General features: G+C 37.3%; 1 protein-coding gene across 1 annotated transcript in view; it reads left to right on the plus strand.

Annotated features, from left to right (window-relative positions):
• The window catches only part of LOC126176567 (uncharacterized), a 139,471-nt gene extending 124,671 nt beyond the window's left edge, over positions 1–14,800 (plus strand). Inside the window, exon 10 of the mRNA XM_049923727.1 lies at positions 6,928–14,800. Within this exon, the coding sequence (XP_049779684.1) occupies positions 6,928–8,453 (1,526 nt within the window). The 3' untranslated portion in view covers positions 8,454–14,800. The remainder of the gene's footprint in view (positions 1–6,927) is intronic.
• Positions 14,801–15,194: the final 394 nt, after the last annotated feature.

The raw sequence follows: 15,194 nt of genomic DNA on the forward strand, positions 1-15,194 counted from the left end.
ACCTCCCTATACGCCAACATCTCTCGTGCCCAAGACCTTCAGCGCTATTGAACACTACCTTTCCCTATGTCCATCAGACTCCAAATGTACTACCTCATTCCTCATACACCTTACTAACTTTATCCTAACGCACAACTACTTTTCATTTCAAGGGAAGGTATCTAAACAAATCTGCGGCACAGGTGTAGGCACCCTCATGGCACCATCATGTGCCAGCCTTTTTGTGGGCCATTTATAGAAGACCTTCCTAGCCTCCAAAACACCAAATCCCTAGTTGGTTCAGGTTTATTGATGATATCTTCATGATCTGGACCCAGGGCCAAGACACCATAACTTCATTCCTTCACAACCTCAACACCTTCTGTCCCACCTGCTTCACATGGTCCTCCTCAACCAGCATGCCACCTACCTAGATGCAGACCTCTTCCTCTCTGATGGCTCCATCCACACATCTGTCCACATTAAACCCACCAACCACCAACAGTGCTTGGATTTTGACTGCTGTCATCCCTTTCACACCAAAAAATCCTTCCTATACATACTGGCCACCCAGAGATGGTGTATCTGCAGCGAAAAATACTCCTTGCTCAGTATGCTGAGGGTCTCACCGAAGCCTTCATAGACAGGCACTATCCCCCGAATGTAGTCCCCAAACAGATCTCCATGCCATTTCCTGTTCATCACCAAATATCACCTCAGACTGGAGCAGCTAAACCACATGCCTCACCAGAGCTTTGATTTACCTATCATCATTGCCTAAAGTGGGGGACATCCTACCTCACATACTCCCCACTACTCCTAAAGTGGTGTTCTGTTGCCCACCCAACCTCCACATCATCCTAGTCCATCCTTGTACCATTCCCAATCCCAACCCATTGCCACAGGGTTCATATACCTGTGGATGACCCAGGTGCAAAACCTGCCTAATCCACCCACCTGCTACTTCCTGTTCCAGTCCTGTCACAGTTTTATCCTATCCCATCAGGGGTCAGACCACCTGTAAAAGCAGCCATGTCATTTACCATCTCTGCTGCAATCATTGCACAGCTTTTTATACTGTTATGACTACCAGCCAGCTGTCCACCAGGATGAACGGCCACTGCCAAACTATGACCAAGGAAAAAGTAGACCATCCTGTGGCATAACATGCAGCTGAACACAACACACTTAGTTTCAGTGGTGCTTCACTAACTGAGCCCCTCACATCCGCCCTTACACCACCAGCTTTTCTGAACTGTGCAGATGAGAGTTATCCTTACAACACATTCTCCACTCCTGTAACTATCCTGGCCTCAACCTACGGTAACATACTGTCCACACACCCAAGTTTCCACTCCCTCTGCCCTTTCATCTCCTTCCCATTCTCACCTCCTACCCTGTTTACTTGCAGACCTCTGCCAATGTATCCACCTGTCTTTCCCTGCTCCTCTTCTGTTTTGTTCATTTTTTTCCCCACCTCCATGCCCCACGACCTCTTGACGCCTGTTAGCATTCTAGTTCCTGCACACTCCACCAGACAGGGTTTCTCTCCCTCTGCAACCGTACACTACTCTCTCTTCCCCTTCCCTGTCCCCTCCAGAAGCTGCTTGCATCCAACGTTAAATTTTAAATCAGGTAAAATACAATTACATGAGGGAAATAAAACTATTCTTTTCACAAACAAATAACTTTGTAAGTAAAATCGTACATTTATAAAGTTTCAAATGTGTAAAATGAAAATATCTATCACACCTCCTTGCTTTCTATTGACGCATAACTCTACAACCAGTAGTTGTTTGTAATAGTATCTTTCACAGTCAGTAGCAATGCAGCACTTTGCCACTTTGTGTTATGGCCATATCCTTCATGACTTTTATTCACTCCTACTAACAGACAAAGCAAAAATTTATTGTGTATGTGACATTGGGGTGAGCTCTACTGAATTTCTTTCACAACATCTACAGATTACTTTTGTTTTAATTTTGTTTTACTAGGTAGGCAGGCAGAGTTAATTTAGCTATAATAACTTAGAATAAAGACAACATTTGTCATCGTGATTCTTTTCAGACATTACTTGACACAAGAATCCAGTATTGTTTCCAAACATGAACACAGAACAATAAGAAGAAAATAGCAGAATCCAAACAAGTTTTTCCGGTTCCCACTTCGGTTGGAACTTTATGTGGCATTAAATTCTGATTTAGGAGTATCTCATTGATTCAGAACATACAACGATGGACTGAAGACTTTTAATGTAATTGTTTTGAAATTTCCAGCTATAATGCAAATACATAGCCAGAAGAAAATTTGTATACCCCTTTAGAGGTTTCCAACTCACTCAAGATTTATTGTTGCAACAGTGCTTGTGCATTACATGAAATGGTTACATTTACTGATCGATAGAACATTTGGTTCTGAGGTACCAGGTGTTGACCCATGCAGAAACACCCATATTAGTACATTATGTAGACTCCACAGGCAGCAGCAATACCAGCACTGATTCTGGCATGAAGTCACTCAAACAGATGGTGAATACTATCCTGGGATATTTTATGCTATGCCTGCTTGACCTGTTCAAATAGTTCTGTAAGAGTTGTTGGTTGATGAGTCACATGAATCACTTCTTGTCCTATCATGTCATACATGTGCTTGATTGGAGATAAGTTGGATATCGTGCTGGCAGGGAAGCTGCACATCTTGCAGAGCACATTGAGTTTCACGGGCAGTGTGTGGGTGAGCATTATCCTGTTGGATCAATACATCACCATCCTGTTGCAAGAATGGCTTTAACAACATTCTGCACGTACCAAGCACTAGTCAGAATCCCCTCCATAAACACCAAAGGTGAACGAGAGTTGTAGCTTATTGCACCCCAGACTATAAGGCCTGGGGTGGGCCAGTGTGTCTTGGAAGAATGAACTGTAAGGGACAGCACTCACCAGGTCTACAATGAACATGCAAATGACCACCACTTGCATTCAGACAGAATCTGCCTTCAATTTTGAAGATCACCGTGTGACATTCCATCTTCCAAATAATCATCTGATGACACCAGTCAAGCCATGCACATTGATCCTGTGACATGAGTGGAAGATGGGCCAGAGGTGCACATGCCCATAGTTCCACTTCTAATAACCAGCTGGGAACAGTTCATGTTGACATGTCTGAGCTCACAAGGTTTCTCATCTGTGCTGTGGTGGCTGTACTATCTGCCACTGCGGCCCTACAATACGACAATACTGGTGGGCACCTGTGCTGTGTAAATGTCCAGAATCTTGTCTAGGGGTGAGAGAATGTTCACATGACCACTGATAGCCAGCATTATTGCACAGCTGACGCAGCACGTCCAACCTGTGTGCCAGTTCTCCGAAAGGCCCGTCCCGCTGCTTGCAAAGCCACAGTTTGATCCCTTTCAAACTCACTCATTTGGCTGTAGGAAGTGCGGGTGTGTCTCTGTGGCATGGTTGCCTGCTTGCTTCACACATTTTCACCACACTGAGCCTTCTGGCAATGAGCATCCCCTATTATAGGATAGATGCAGATAGCAGTCAGGTAGTTATGTCACAACGCTATCTGTTGGCAGACGACAATGAAGTCGTTATTATTACATCTTCTATCCCCCAGGGTGACATTTGTCGTCATTGGATCAAAATCAACATTGTCTTTTGAGGTGTACTTTTTCCCCCATATTTGAGAATTCAAAGTTTTTTGTTTAAATTTAATGTCAAAAAATACATTTCATTCAGTTTCTGCTGTTCCCAGCCCACACATTGCAGTCTGGTTAAATGGAAAAGGAGGGGAAAAAAGCAAACATTTGTAATATTCATGGAAATTGGATGTACCTCCCACTCTCCTCCTCTCTCTTGTCTTTATCCATCTCCTCCTACCACTCTGTGCATCTCCTCCTCATCAAGCCCCCTCTCCCTGTCCATCTTCTCCTCTCCATCTCCTCCTGCCCCCTCTCTCTGCCCATCTCCCCCTTTCCACTTTGTGTCTTCATTTCCTCCCATCCCTCTGTCCATCACTTCCCACCCCTCCCTCTGACCTTGAGCCTTGTTTATTTTTATTGCATATTCAGATGCTGTAGTAGTATTGTAATCATATGCTGGTAAGCCATCCATTAAGTACACCTTTCCTGTTTCCTAACAATGTTTCACTATTATATTTGGGTATGTCCATCCAAATGTTCACTAGAGTGCTGTGTAAAAATTTAAAATGAAACACTCAAGAACTTTCCAAGATTTTTGGTGATAAAATTTCTCCTTTATATATTACATTTTTATTTATATATCATTTAAAAATAGGTTTATAAAAGTGCACGTTCTCGAATGCAATATTGTATCAAAATTTCAAAGCAATCGATGAAGAACTTTCAGAGATTTATACTTTTTCACAGATGAATATCTACGTATTTTATAGGTTTCTCTTACAATTATTACATATATATGTATATATTATATGTGGCACTCTTGGTAGGTGTATAAAACCACACACACACACACACACACACACACACAAATGCAATATTGTTTCAAAATTTCAAAGCAATTGATGATGAACTTTTTGGAGATATATATGGCTTTAAACAAATAACATTTACTTTTTTATTTTTGAGATTTATAGCTTAATGCAAAATTTATGTGCTTATCGGCATACAAATTCCTACACAAATAATAGGATTACTTGGGCATGTTGACTATAACACTAAAATTAAATTTTGGAAGATGTAGAACAGTGATCAGTAATGGGAGATAATAAAGATTTTCAGCCTCAAGATCCAAACCAAATTGGAGATTGTATCATCTACAATAAGGTTTGTTCAATTGATCCACAAACTACCTTTCTATATAACTCAGTTCTGTCTGTGCATATTGCACATCTATTTGGTTAGAACGTGACAAGGTACCAATCTAGCTAAAAATAAACTGGCAGCTGGCTGTTATTGTAGGCAGATGTGAAATTGTTTACGTCACAAAATATAAATGATATTGGTTGTAACTTACACATGTTGTTGGGGTCTTGATTTTAAGACCTTTATTCCAGTTACTAGTTCTGCCATCTTCAGATTGATACTACACTTTGCCTGTACATTTACATACACGTTTCATCATCATTTTGAGAATGAAGTGTAAATACATTAAAAAACTCCACTTGGTTTATCATTTATAAAAAGGAATGGTCACAGATGGGTTGTGAAATGAATAAAAGGTAAAAGTACAACATCCTTAGCACCGACAGAATTAAAACTATACGCCATGCCGAGTCCATGTGAGTTCATCGGTATGGCTCTGTTGGAGTTATGGATATTGTACTTTAACTTTTACTCATTTGACAACCCATCTGGGACCATTCTATTTTATAAATGATAAACCATGTGGAGTTTTTTAATGTATTTACACTTTGTTCTCAAAATGTAGATGACACATGTATGTGAATAAAGGCCTTAAAATCAAGTGATCTTGGCTTTCACAAAAAATAGATATTGATTGTGATGTCACATATTACACGGAATATGTGGACGTAACACCAACAAATTGTTACAAATGAAACGAGTTCTGGGTAAAGCAACTGGCAGAGGAAGCAAAGTATATGTACAAAACAGTGTTTCTTTTAAAATAATTGTGGTTGTGTTGGAATATTTGCCGAATTCCAAAATTTACTATCTAGATATCAGTGTGATAAAAGACTTTGGAATTAAAAGTAACCCACTGGATACCATGCTGTTAGGTAATGCAACAGTTTTTCTAAACAAGTGATGTATTGTTCCAGGATCCAAAGCATAATTTCAAAATAGTGTTTGATCTACTGAAATGAATAATTAAATTTGAAGAAATCTGTATTCTTTATATTTAATGAGCATGAAAATCTGTGCTCATGAAACACTAAAATGTTTTTATTTTAGCATTCTTCATCAGTGTAAATCACTATTGTGCATATTTTAAACCTGCATACATAAATTTGTATTGCGCACATTGGTAGTGATTCATATCACAAAGAAAACTGCTCTTAGGTAATGTAAGAGTGTGACTCAAATATAACCAGAATTTTTTTTTTGTAAGTTCATTTCAGCTTTTGAAAAACTCATACACATGAACTCTTTTTTTTCTATATGGTATTCTAAATGGGAAACAAAATTTTCTCAGTGGTTAGGCAGTTTCTCGATCCTGTTTTCTTAAAATGAATGTGACTGTGACAGTAGCCAGTTGCCAATGAACACTTTGCAGTGCCATCATCATCAAATCTGTGTCCCTGGACTGCTTCCTTTAGTGGTTCAAACAAATTAAAATTTCAGGGAGGTAAGTCCAGACTGTAGGAGGATGTTAAAGTGTGGTTCAGAAAAATTCCTGAATTATTTGTTGCATTCTGGCAGCTGTGTGGGATTGAGCATTGTCATGAAGCATGATCACATCCTGAATTGGATATATGCATGTTTTGTTTGGTCCAAAATTTGGCAATAGTATGCAGCGTTCACAGTACGATGTCCTTGGAGAAAATTTGTGAGAACAACTCCTTTAAAATCAAAAAAGATTCTCCGCAGTCATGTTGGTCCTTGAACTTCTTCAGTGAGCTGCATTGTCAACAGCTTCTTCACCTTGTAAAAACTGTTTGTGCCATGCATACACTTGAGTCGGTCTTTCTCAGGGTGTTGTCCCCAAATTGTGCCACAAATCTTTCCAGAATTTCAGATGATTTTATGTCCTCTGTTTTGAGAAAGTTTATTATAATGTGTTGCACAACAGATGATGGTACTAATGGAAATGAAAGCAACAATGAACAGAGATCACCCCACTCTCTGTTTAAAGAAAGGCACTTAAAATAAAAATTCCCATTTATATTTGATTCACTCTTGTATTGTATAAAATGGTAGGGCTCTGTGTAGAAGTATGTACTCTAAAAAAAAAAGTGAATACATATATTACATTTTAAGTTTTGGTTTGTTTGTTACAGCATTGGAAGAAAAAATTAGTATGGCTAATCCCCAGCCGACAGCATCGTTACCACCTCCGTTGCCCCCATCTTCCCAGTCTCACATACATAATACAAACATTTACACTACGCAGACATTATACACAACCAAAGTTGTAGTGAGCAAAGGAAGTAAAAAGTGGATGGGTGACAGTATCTTACCTCTTGTGCCTTCCCCAAAGAGGGATATTTATGAGTTTGTGGATGAAAAGCAGATAAGGGAGGACGAAAGGAAGGTAAGTGTTGAAGACACTGATAGAGTGATAGAACACGAGTCAGTTTTTCGGCGTCCTGAATCGTCAAATGCTAGCCTTCTAGTAGAAGCAGCACTTGATGCTGCTGAACGTGATATTGACATCTCAAGTATGGTACCAAGTACTGCTTCTACAACTGTAATAACTGCCAGTGAACTGGCCGGTACCAAAGAACAGACAGGAAATTTGTATGACCTACCACATTCACAAAGTCATTTAGTAAATGGAAATCACCACCATCAAGCACTGAGCATGCAGTCACCCATCCACAATAAAACTGAACAAGATAACCATGTCGAAAACTATCTTGTGTCACCATCCACCACACCAGAGCACCATTTGCAGCCACAACGCTCAAGCCCAGACAATAATCACTTACAACAGATGGATAGTTACACGCTTCAGAGACAATCACCGTCGCAGCCTGATGCAGAGTCTCTCAATAATCATCCACAACATAGGCCTCATGTTGTGGATGTGTATGCTTTGCAACATCGTGATGATGAAGGATCAGAATCAGTGCCACAAGGATATGCCATACAGCACCGGCAGGAGGAACTGATGTCTCCTGCTGGTACACCAGATGCAAGCTACAGCCTGCATCACCAGGAAGAAATCATCTCACCAGCTGGAACTCCAGCACCAACTACAGCTGCTGCAACGTATGATTTACCTGCAGCTGATGATGCATCTAGTTGTGATGAAGGTGAAGTGCAGAATTTGAGTGTAGGCATAAAGGGCAAGCTGGACTTGGCAGCCTACAAGCAATATGAAAGCCTGGATGAATTCAGTCGTGTTGGGGATAGGTTTGAGCCACTGACAGTTGTTGGCAACAGCGGTGAGCTGCAAGGCCTGGATATGTCGGCACGCACATACCATCCTCATCCTACTCACCCTCAAGGTTTCCCTCGTTACCACCACGCACTGTACGAGGAAAGACAGAGTGTCGACCTGTCTCGAGGTAGTGGATATGCGTCTCCACCTCCATATGGTGGACACTCAGAGGTATTGCGAGTGGTGAGTTTGGACTTAACACCAGGAGGAGGTAGGCACAGTGTAGACTTGTCTTTACCCCGGGCAGCTGTGGTTCCTGGCCAGCAGGCATTATCTGAACGAATTGTATCACCTCCACCACCACACCCCAATTATCACGGTTATCCTCTCTCGCCATCACCATACCATCCTGCTTCCCGTACTCCTCATATCACCTCTACCTCTCCGACAACGTATCATCATTACTCAGGTTACTATTGAGGTGTGCTGTGTATCTTATTTTTTGTCAGAGTATTTTGGAAGAGTATTTCTTTACTACTGTGAAACAAATGTATTTGAATAAGACATAGATGATGTTATTCAGTAGAATTAGATGTTACAAGGCAATTTTTTATAGCTGTCTTACTTGTTGCTACTTGTGATTGGTGGAAAGATGATGTGAAAGCCACTTTGCATCCACATGATTTATATAATTTTTAAGATTAATTGTCAGAGGTTTCTAAAATAACGTTAAAAAAAATTTATATGTCTATCTCCCTGTTTTTAAGTTTTTCTGTTAAAATGTTTGTCGTCATTAAGTTGCTTTGATGTCATTTCACAGTATGTTCCTGGCAGTGGGCTCTGCCACTGGAAAGACAAGCAGAATCACTTAAGTCATGACACGTTAATAATTCAAGCATTACAACTGGCAAAACTTACTTCATCACAGGATGATACTTTCCTGCATATTTTCTCTTCACTGGTTTTGAAAGTATGTAGGGTATGTTTCTAAAATTTTATGTGGTATGGAATATACAAACAAAACTAATTGGAAGTAGCAGTCTTGTGCTAGCGTGATTAAAGATAAGTTGACTTGTTGATCACATTTTCCCCCAGAAAGCTATTCTTATTTTGTTGTAATTTTCCTTGAGTTGTTGGATTAAGATAGCCAAATGCAAAATTTGATATTCAGAAAGGAAAATCAGTGGAGTACCAACTAACTTCCTCTTTGAAATGTAAATTTTTACCTAGGTTTTTTTTTCCTTTTGTTTCTGTAACATCTTTTTCTTTTGATGAAGGGATTATCAGATTCAAATGTAATATCTTTAACATTGTTCTGCTTGTTTCTCTCGAGTCTTCTCTGGTTTTTGAGCTTTTGGTGGTCAGTAAATTGATACTGTTCTGTTCTTATACATTTTATTGCTACAGTTAATGTTTAAGCTGCATAGTGGTACCCATTATCAGCATTAATATATTTGAAGATGTGAATACTGTAAGAGTCCTCAAGTTAATTTTGAAAACACAAGTGTAATTCTTTCCTTTCTGTCTCCTGCTTTTCTTGGCCCCCTCTTCACCACCACCACTCCCCTTTCCTCCCTTACTGATGTCCATCTTTTTGCTGGAATTGCTATCCCATTAATTACTTTAGCAACGGAATGCAGGCCCAATTAGACAAGAAAAGTAGAAGGTCAAAAAATGTATTTAGCCAACAGTATTTCATGGGTAAATCTGTATGTGTCTTCCATGCCATGTGCTACCTCCTTAGCTGTGTGTGTTCAGACCATGGTACTCTCCTATCTAGAGGAAATGTTTTCTCCAACTTTCTTTTTCTTTCAGCTCAAAATATTTCATCTCACAATATGAGACATAATTTAAAAGGGAGAAAATTCAGTCAAGAAAACTAGCAAACTGTGAGGCAGAATTTCTGGCCAGTACTCACTTTCACGCAATGAAATAGTTAGTAATGCCAACTGATATGTATATAAAAGTAAGCGTGACAACACTTTCCTAGTTTTACAATTATTAGTTCCTTCCACAGGGAGGGAGAATGTATAGGTTGGGGAAATTTAAAAAGGAAGTGTCATCCTTTTTGCCTACCCACATCTCCTCCCTGAAGAATTGAAAATTTGGAAGCTGAGATAACATAAGAGATGAGTACGAGGGAGTCACATTCTGAAAACATATCTGACTAAAAGAATGTGGACTTTCAAACAATCCCTGTTAAACAAAAATATTAATTTCATCACTCTTCTTCTTCTTCTTCTTCTTCTTCTTCTTCTATTTCTATTTCTACTTAGTACTACCACCACCACTACCACTCCTACTATTGTGAGTTTTACAGGTGCATGAGAAGGATGGTCTATTGGCCAAAAGCTGATGTGACCTATACAACGTTGAACAGAAACTGTGCGGAAATACCTGTGTTCTTAATCATTGATCACAAAACTGAAGAAAAACATTTGTAGCAGCCATGGCAGAGAAAAAAGACTAGCACTTCACTTAAACTATAGAGTCATATCTCCCGTAAGTGGGCAAGAGACAACAGCCAAAATTTACAAATTAAATGGAACATAGCTACTATGCCGCTGAGCTGTCAGAGGAATGCAAGCTCCACTGTCATTGAAACAAGCCTGAAAATTGATGTCATTTGTTAGTAATTCCAACATTCATTACTAAAAAACTACACACAGACAATTTTTATGATCTCCTTCTTTATTTTAGCATGCCTTAAATTTGAAGAATTTTGCTTAATACTTCTTGTTTCATACAGCCAGACATATTCTGAATTAAGCTCTGCCTTGTCACATAAGAAATATGCAGAGAAAAAGTTTTAAAAATTAATCATTGACTCCTTTGTGAAAACAGCTAGTAACAGTCATGTACACATAAAATTATAAACATGTCAAACCTCGTCCTGTAAGTGATCTCAGTTCATTCACTGAAGTTGAAAGAGAAGTGGAAGAGGCAAATAGATTGCTCCATTGCTCATGAGTAACTGTTGGTTTTTGTCTGTCTTGTTAGCATTAGTAATAAAAGATCTTGAAAGAGAGGAAGATAACAGTTTATATCTCACTGATAATGACATCTCTGTATGGTACATCCTGTGCACAAAATGTGGACTATACTACAGTCCTGGTGGTTATAAACCCATTAAATTATTGATTTTTTTTTAAGTTTTATTTTCAGACTGGATGAGATAGTGCATATAAATTATATAAATATGGTATGAATACACGCAGGCAATCCACCTTCCTCCTTCCTCCTCCTCCTCCTCCTCCTCCTCCTCTCTCTCTCTCTCTCTCTCTCTCTCTCTCTCTCTCTCTCTCTCTCTCTCTCTCTCTCCCCTCATCCATCTGTCTGCTATTTTCTTGATGTAATTTATTATAATTGCTTTATCAAAATACAATCCTCAGGTTCACATATGTATGGGATGGAGATCTTTCTCACAGGTTGTTGATCATTGATAGTTAAAAGAAAATATTGGTGTGTATATATAAATATACTGTACCACTTACATTGGTATTTGTAAATAGCGTCTGTTAAAGCTGATTTTTATTTTTAATGTCATAACATAGTTGCCAAGTGTGTACCAAAGTGTTTGCTAACAAGCATATGTCAAATAGCTCATATCTTTTAAGTTTTTTGTTGCTTTATTCATCAAAGCTTGTGTTTTAGTTACTCGCAAACTGTGATTTTTTTAAAAAAATGTTACTGATGTGAAGCCATGTAAAATTTTACATATTTGCTGCTAGTCACTATATTTACAGTATTATGTTTGTATATAACATTGTTCTAGTATTATTGTTCCAAAACTGTATGGTACCTGTAAGTTTAATACTGTGCAGCTGTACTTTTACATTGCTCTGCAATTATGTTTAAAACCTGACACATAATTTTAAACACTCAGGACGTAATGTTTTTATTAGTATTTGCTTGTTTATTGTAGGCAGGTAATTTGGTCCTGAGTGCATGTTAAGACCTCACTTCAGCACTTGATATCTGCATTGCAAGTTTTAGAGTACTGAAAGCTAAGCAGTACCAGATATTAATAATGCCATTTGTTGTAATGTTTGCTTGATTTGTGTGTGTGTGTGTGTGTGTGTGTGTGTGTGTTTGTGTGTGTGATGAAACAAAAATGCTTCCAAAAATGTGTGTTCATACTAAAGGTCAGTTGCCATAAAAATACATTTAGAATTAACTGAAATATTACTGCCTATTACCATTGTGCATGTTTATCCTTATACAGATTGATTATATATGTAGCCTATGCTTAATGCCAAAGAGTTTTTAGAACTGTTACCAAATATACTGAAGCCAAAATTTATATGAGAGCCATGAGTGATAAGTGGAATTTCATTATTATTATTATTATTATTATTATTATTATTACTATTCAGTCTATTTATAAAATATTAAATCAAACTTTGGTTAATATTTTGTAGCCATTATAATGCTCTAATAGTGCTTAATACTATTATAGCTCTAGGAATGATATTATATACAAATTATGAAACCAATGAAAAATTGTTCAACAGCTATTAATCAATTACAATTTGCTTTTGTTAGGTGACAATGGAGAGGAGATAATGATGATGATGTCTGATGTATCTTTTCTTGATAAATTTTGAACAACAGTAACATTTGACATTAACATTACTTAACCTATGTTGCAGCACAGAAATATTTTAATGACTGTAGTCTACATTATAAATAATAATTCAGCAATGCGTGTGATGTTAGACATCAAAATCTGAGCCACTAAACAGTTAACAATATTTGCTGCTTCTCTCTTCGTTTTCTCAAAGGAAAAATTATTCTTTAAAACTCACTGAAATGTTTCAAATGTCAATCAAAACGGTCTTATTTTGATAAGAATTGGTAACTTGTGACCAATTGTTTGAATCTGCATTTTGATACTGTTAATTAATAATTGAAGGCTGTCATTTATCAGAGTGTTTACATACGTTTTCTTTTATTCTTAAATAGTGCCTTTGAGTGCAGTTTTGGAACACTGAAAAACCAAAATGCAGACCATTTCATGAAGAGAGTGTGAGAATACTTTGTATCCATTGCACTGAATGTTCATTTCACTCAGATATAGAAACGGGTAGAATAAATTAATCTGACAGGTTAATGTAAAAATAAAATAGAAATCACCCCACCACTGATAACTCAACATATAAAATATTAGAAAATTAAGATATTGTACTAGGTATAAATGGCAGGGTATTGGAATGAATATTTGAAGCTTCTGGAAGTTACAATAATTTCATTACCTTCAGAAGATTTCATATTTATTCAGTGGCAGATTATATTGAGCAGAATGACTTGCTGCACAGTACTGCACTTGACAGTTGATTCCAGGAGAACCTACTTTGGTATAAGGTTTAGACAGATCACACTAAATTCATGTATTCATTTCATTAATATTACGCTCAGAGCCCCTATGTGCTTTTTGTTAGATTTGCTTCAAGAATCCTACAGGATGTACTACTTTTAAAGCAACAGATTTCATTTACAACTGAAGTATCTGTATTATGTCTTAGCAAGTATGTTTGAAAGCATTGTCTACATACTAAACCCCTTTATGCCCTCTGTATGTTTCTAAAAAATGTAGCAATGATACTGAAAGTATATGAAAAATAATATTGCTGTGGTGCAGCTCAGGACAACAAATGAACTGCCTCCATGCATTTAAACATGTATTGTCAAATCATACTGAGATTCCTAACTGTATTTGTTATAAAGTGCTACCGTGTGTATTTGGGAATTAACAGTTCATTGATGCTAGCATACCAATAAACAGATTTCAAGACTTCATTTTAAAAAGTTACCCAGTGATTTTTATTGAAAATACGTTATTTATAATTGCAGCAGGGATTAATATGATTGTTATTTATACCAGATAGAAACTAAAAGACATTCACAGTGAGACACATTTTCACTTTACTAAACATATTTAGGGAAGAAACAGAAAAGAATGACAGTAATGTATTGCAAAGCTTGGACCAAGCTGTGGTGGCATTGCTCATGGTTTTTTTTTTTTTTTTTTTTTTTTTTTTTTTTTTTTTTTTTTTTTTTTTAAATCAGAAATTAACTCCCATTCACTTCATTTAAAACTATGAAAGTGTCTTTTATTTGGCTCTTGAGAAAGTGTCCGGAAGGACATGTGCACATCACATTAGAAGTAGGTGGATTCAGGGAAGTTTCAGTGCAAAACGTGCTTACGTTGCAGTGTCAAAATAAGACGTAGCATTATAGGCCTTATCAGATACAAAAAACATTGATAATCAGAAAGGATAGCTGGTAGCATTTTGTATTGAAAGAATCTCAATATTGGATATATTATTGTAAAATTTACAGTAACAGGTAATCTCATTAGTTTTTTATGATAGTTGTTTATTAAGTTTTTGGTCTATTTCTATTATTAATAACAGTATTTGCATTTTATCTGGTCATACCACCTTTAAATCTGGTCAGATATAAGTTCCAAATGACAGTGGAAATATATTCATAGTGTCACAAGTGACGGGGCATCTTCAAATAGTGGCACTGTTGTGAATTCAGTCTTTGTATTAAATGTTGAATATACATGTATATTAATCTTAAAGTACAAATTGTATTGTACCAAACAAAGTAAATTGTTATTTTAATGTAACTTTTCTATGGACTGTAGATCTGTAAAAATGGAAAAAAAATTAAAGTCTGCAGTTTGCATTTGTTCATATAACATTATGGTATATCTCTGATGTTCTCAAATCATGGTGACAGACATTTCAGTCTGTGAATGTTGCTGCTTATAAATCTCAGCCATTATTACTCAATGATTAAATTGAATTTTTACTAAATATTTTCTTTTGAACTCTTTCCTAAGAAGAAACCTTCAGTATTTTTTTCTGTAAGAGTAAGGGACGAGTGACTGGTGACAAGTACTTGCACTTGCATCTTTCAGCCCTGCTCTTTCTCCACACTTCTTGACTTCCATTTCATATTGTAGTATAGAGTCGGTGAAAGAAGATAGTCATTTATAGAGCTGCAGCAACATGGAGGCACTGCCACTGAGATGTATACAAACAAAATCACGTTTCGTGATTGGTTGAGGCAGAGCCATGAAGCAGCCACACCAAGCCCACTTTAACTGTCGGGGATCTTCTTTCACAGGTACTGTTATTGTAACACAAATTGGATAGAAGAAAATCTTTTGTGTAAGAAAAAAAGTAAAATGAGAGACAATTTAAAATG

Source organism: Schistocerca cancellata, chromosome 3 (genome assembly GCF_023864275.1).
Source record: "Schistocerca cancellata isolate TAMUIC-IGC-003103 chromosome 3, iqSchCanc2.1, whole genome shotgun sequence".
Lineage (NCBI taxonomy): Eukaryota > Metazoa > Arthropoda > Insecta > Orthoptera > Acrididae > Schistocerca > Schistocerca cancellata.